The sequence below is a fragment of the Etheostoma spectabile genome, chromosome 19 (assembly GCF_008692095.1).
Source record: "Etheostoma spectabile isolate EspeVRDwgs_2016 chromosome 19, UIUC_Espe_1.0, whole genome shotgun sequence".
Classification (NCBI taxonomy): domain Eukaryota; kingdom Metazoa; phylum Chordata; class Actinopteri; order Perciformes; family Percidae; genus Etheostoma; species Etheostoma spectabile.
The window spans coordinates 6610758-6613520 of record NC_045751.1 but is presented as its reverse complement, the minus strand read 5'-3'; the positions used below and the strand labels follow the sequence as shown (position 1 = coordinate 6613520).

Genomic DNA, 2763 nt, shown 5'->3' with positions numbered 1-2763 from the left:
CCCCCCCACGGCTCCCAGCAACAGAGACAGAGCAGCGACACTTCTGACATTTGTCCACAGTTTTATTTTTTTATACACACAGCTGTACATTGTTAAGCATGAGAGGCAAACCTGTATTTGTACCAGTGTTTCCGCTGGTAACTCTGCTATCGCCGCCATGGCAAAACACACAGAAGAAGTTATTGAATGCAACTAACTTCAGTTGGCAGAGTAATAGCGTGTGAGACGCGCCTGCTGGACCCGCCATAATGAGTCAGCCGTCTTCTGTTATACGTCCACCCCCCCCCCCCCCCCACCACCTAGCTGCTTTTAATCAGTTATGTGAAGACCAGTGGAAGGAGATTTCACAGAGATACTTTTTTTTTAAATAATACCTAGGCCAGGGGTCTTCAACAGGGGGACCGCGACCTACTGCATGGGGTCGCGAAAGTTTTGGTTGATTTAGACTTTTTTTTTTATATCCCCCCCCCCCTGCAATTTTTTCCACTATTGAAATGTCTTAAATCCCATTAACATGAATTCAACACACTGCAGTAAACAGATAAATGGAGGCAGAATGATTCTTTCAGTCATCAATGCCACATGGCACTATAGGACCAGGTTGATATAACACAATGTTATACAATATATATATAATTAGGGGGTCCCCGCTCCATCTCGCCATCAGTTTGGGGGTCCTTGGCCTGGAAAACGTTGAAGACCCCTGGTCTAGGCTATTTATTTCATAAAAGTTTAATTTACATGTGTTGAAGTTGTATGTATGTACAACATAAAACGTCAACATAAGAGGAATGTTGTGAAAGCAGTTATAAATAGCCAATGTGACTTTAAAATTGGTTTTGCCTAAAAACAACAAATAATTGTGATCACAATATTGATCAAAATAATCGTGATTATCATTTTGGCCATAATCGTGCAGCCCTAATGAAGCGTTCTGCATTCATAACGGACTGAAGGAAACGTAGTATTGGTTGAATGTACTTGTAGGTAGGTAGATAGATACTATTGATAGACAGATTTATTCATCCCGAAGGAAAATTTAGGCATCCAGTGGCATGACACAATCACATAACACATAACACATATTCACACATATATAACACATATTCACATAGTGCACTCTCTTGAAATATTACAACTTCTTTAGACCTTTTAATGTTACTTTACTTTATTATTGATTTGTTTCCAGTTTTTTGTAAAATTTGGACTATTTCACGATTTTCTTTCTTGAAAAATTGAAGTACTGAAAAGTGAATTTCGCAGTAAAAGAATTAGTGCTTTAAGAAACAAGCACCATGGATTGCTAATTAGCCTGTTAGCTTCTGCCCGAGGCTGCTAGCATTTAAAACTCCTCTCTAACTGACTAAAAACACAGGAAAATTACATTAAATCAGACAACACAACACACATTAGAAGAGAGCTGAGACTTTAACGCTAGCAGTAAGCCACAAAGCTAATAGCGGAGATAGTAGTTAGCCACGAAGCTAACAGCAGAGCTAGCAGTAAGCCACGAAGCTAACAGCAGAGCTAGTAGTTAGCCACAAAGCTAATAGCGGAGATAGTAGTTAGCCACGAAGCTAACAGCAGAGCTAGCAGTAAGCCACGAAACTAACAGCGGAGTTAGCAGTTAGCCACGAAGCTAGCCCCGAAGCTAACAGCTGAGCTAGATGTTAGCTTCGTGGCTAACAGCGGAGCTAGCAGTTAGCCACAAAACTAACAGCGGAATTAGCAGTTAGCCACGAAGCTAGCCCCGAAGCTAACGGCGGAGCTAGCAGTTAATCACGAAGCCAATAGCGGCGCTAGCCACGAAACTAATTGCGGAGCTAACAACGGAGCTAGCCCAGCGCGTTAACGCATGCGCCGCTCGGGCTTCTATTCGCTTATTGTTTACACGCACTCTGGCTGCCGTGTTAAAGAGAAGTTAAGACATCTACCCAAGCGCGTGCGGATTCACCTGGAGCTCTGTCTCCAAAAAAAAACTCACCTAGAAGTTCGGCGGCTGATGTTTGTGTAGCCTCTCCCATCAAGCTAGCCCTAATCTTACTTCAATTGCTCTTATTATTCAGGTTTTGCAGAAATGTCATAGTCACAAATCTTTGTTTGTTTTTCTTAAATTCACGTAGAATGGAGCAAAGCCTCATGGGAATGGGGAATGCGTTCATCCAATGAACTCATCGCAGGTCAAGTCTATTTACAGAAATATGGGGGGGGGGATAAATGAGCACCCCCCTCGTCTAATGGCATGACCCAAAGACAAACGACAGGCAGTCTCAGACAGACAGAAAGCAACAAAGTTAGAGGAATGTATAGGCATTGTTAAGTTCGGATTTTCGTGGTTTATATATATATATATATATAAATATAGTCTGTGGTCAGGCAACACAACACTTTCCGAATGACCTGCCGGAAGTTGTAGTATCCATGGTAACAAGGTTAGGCGACGAAAACGGTTTGCTAGCTAACGCTAGCCGTTTATTTAGCTAATACAGCTGTACACGGGCAAAGCTGTAACTTAGCTAGCTAGCACGTCTCATCGCCTTTGAAAAGAAGAGTCCAATGTCCCGAAAAGCCCTGAAAGTGGCGGTTGAATTAAAGTTCAGAGCGGTAAGGTTCCTCAACGCTTAATTTCTTCTTCAGCTGTCCAATTAAAGCACGTTACACAGGGTTCAATAAGGAGATAATGACGCATCAAACTCCAGCCGTTATCTTATCTTTGTAATTGTGATATAGCTTCCGTAGGGGACGTTCTAAAACGCTTAACGT

At 42.2% G+C, this 2763-nt stretch overlaps 1 protein-coding gene across 1 annotated transcript in view; it reads left to right on the top strand.

Annotated features, from left to right (window-relative positions):
* Window positions 1-2265: 2265 nt before the first annotated feature.
* Window positions 2266-2763, top strand: part of spata6l (spermatogenesis associated 6-like) — an 18965-nt gene continuing 18467 nt past the window's right edge. The window contains exon 1 of the mRNA XM_032544797.1: window positions 2266-2604. Within this exon, the coding sequence (XP_032400688.1) occupies window positions 2557-2604 (48 nt within the window). The 5' untranslated portion in view covers window positions 2266-2556. The remainder of the gene's footprint in view (window positions 2605-2763) is intronic.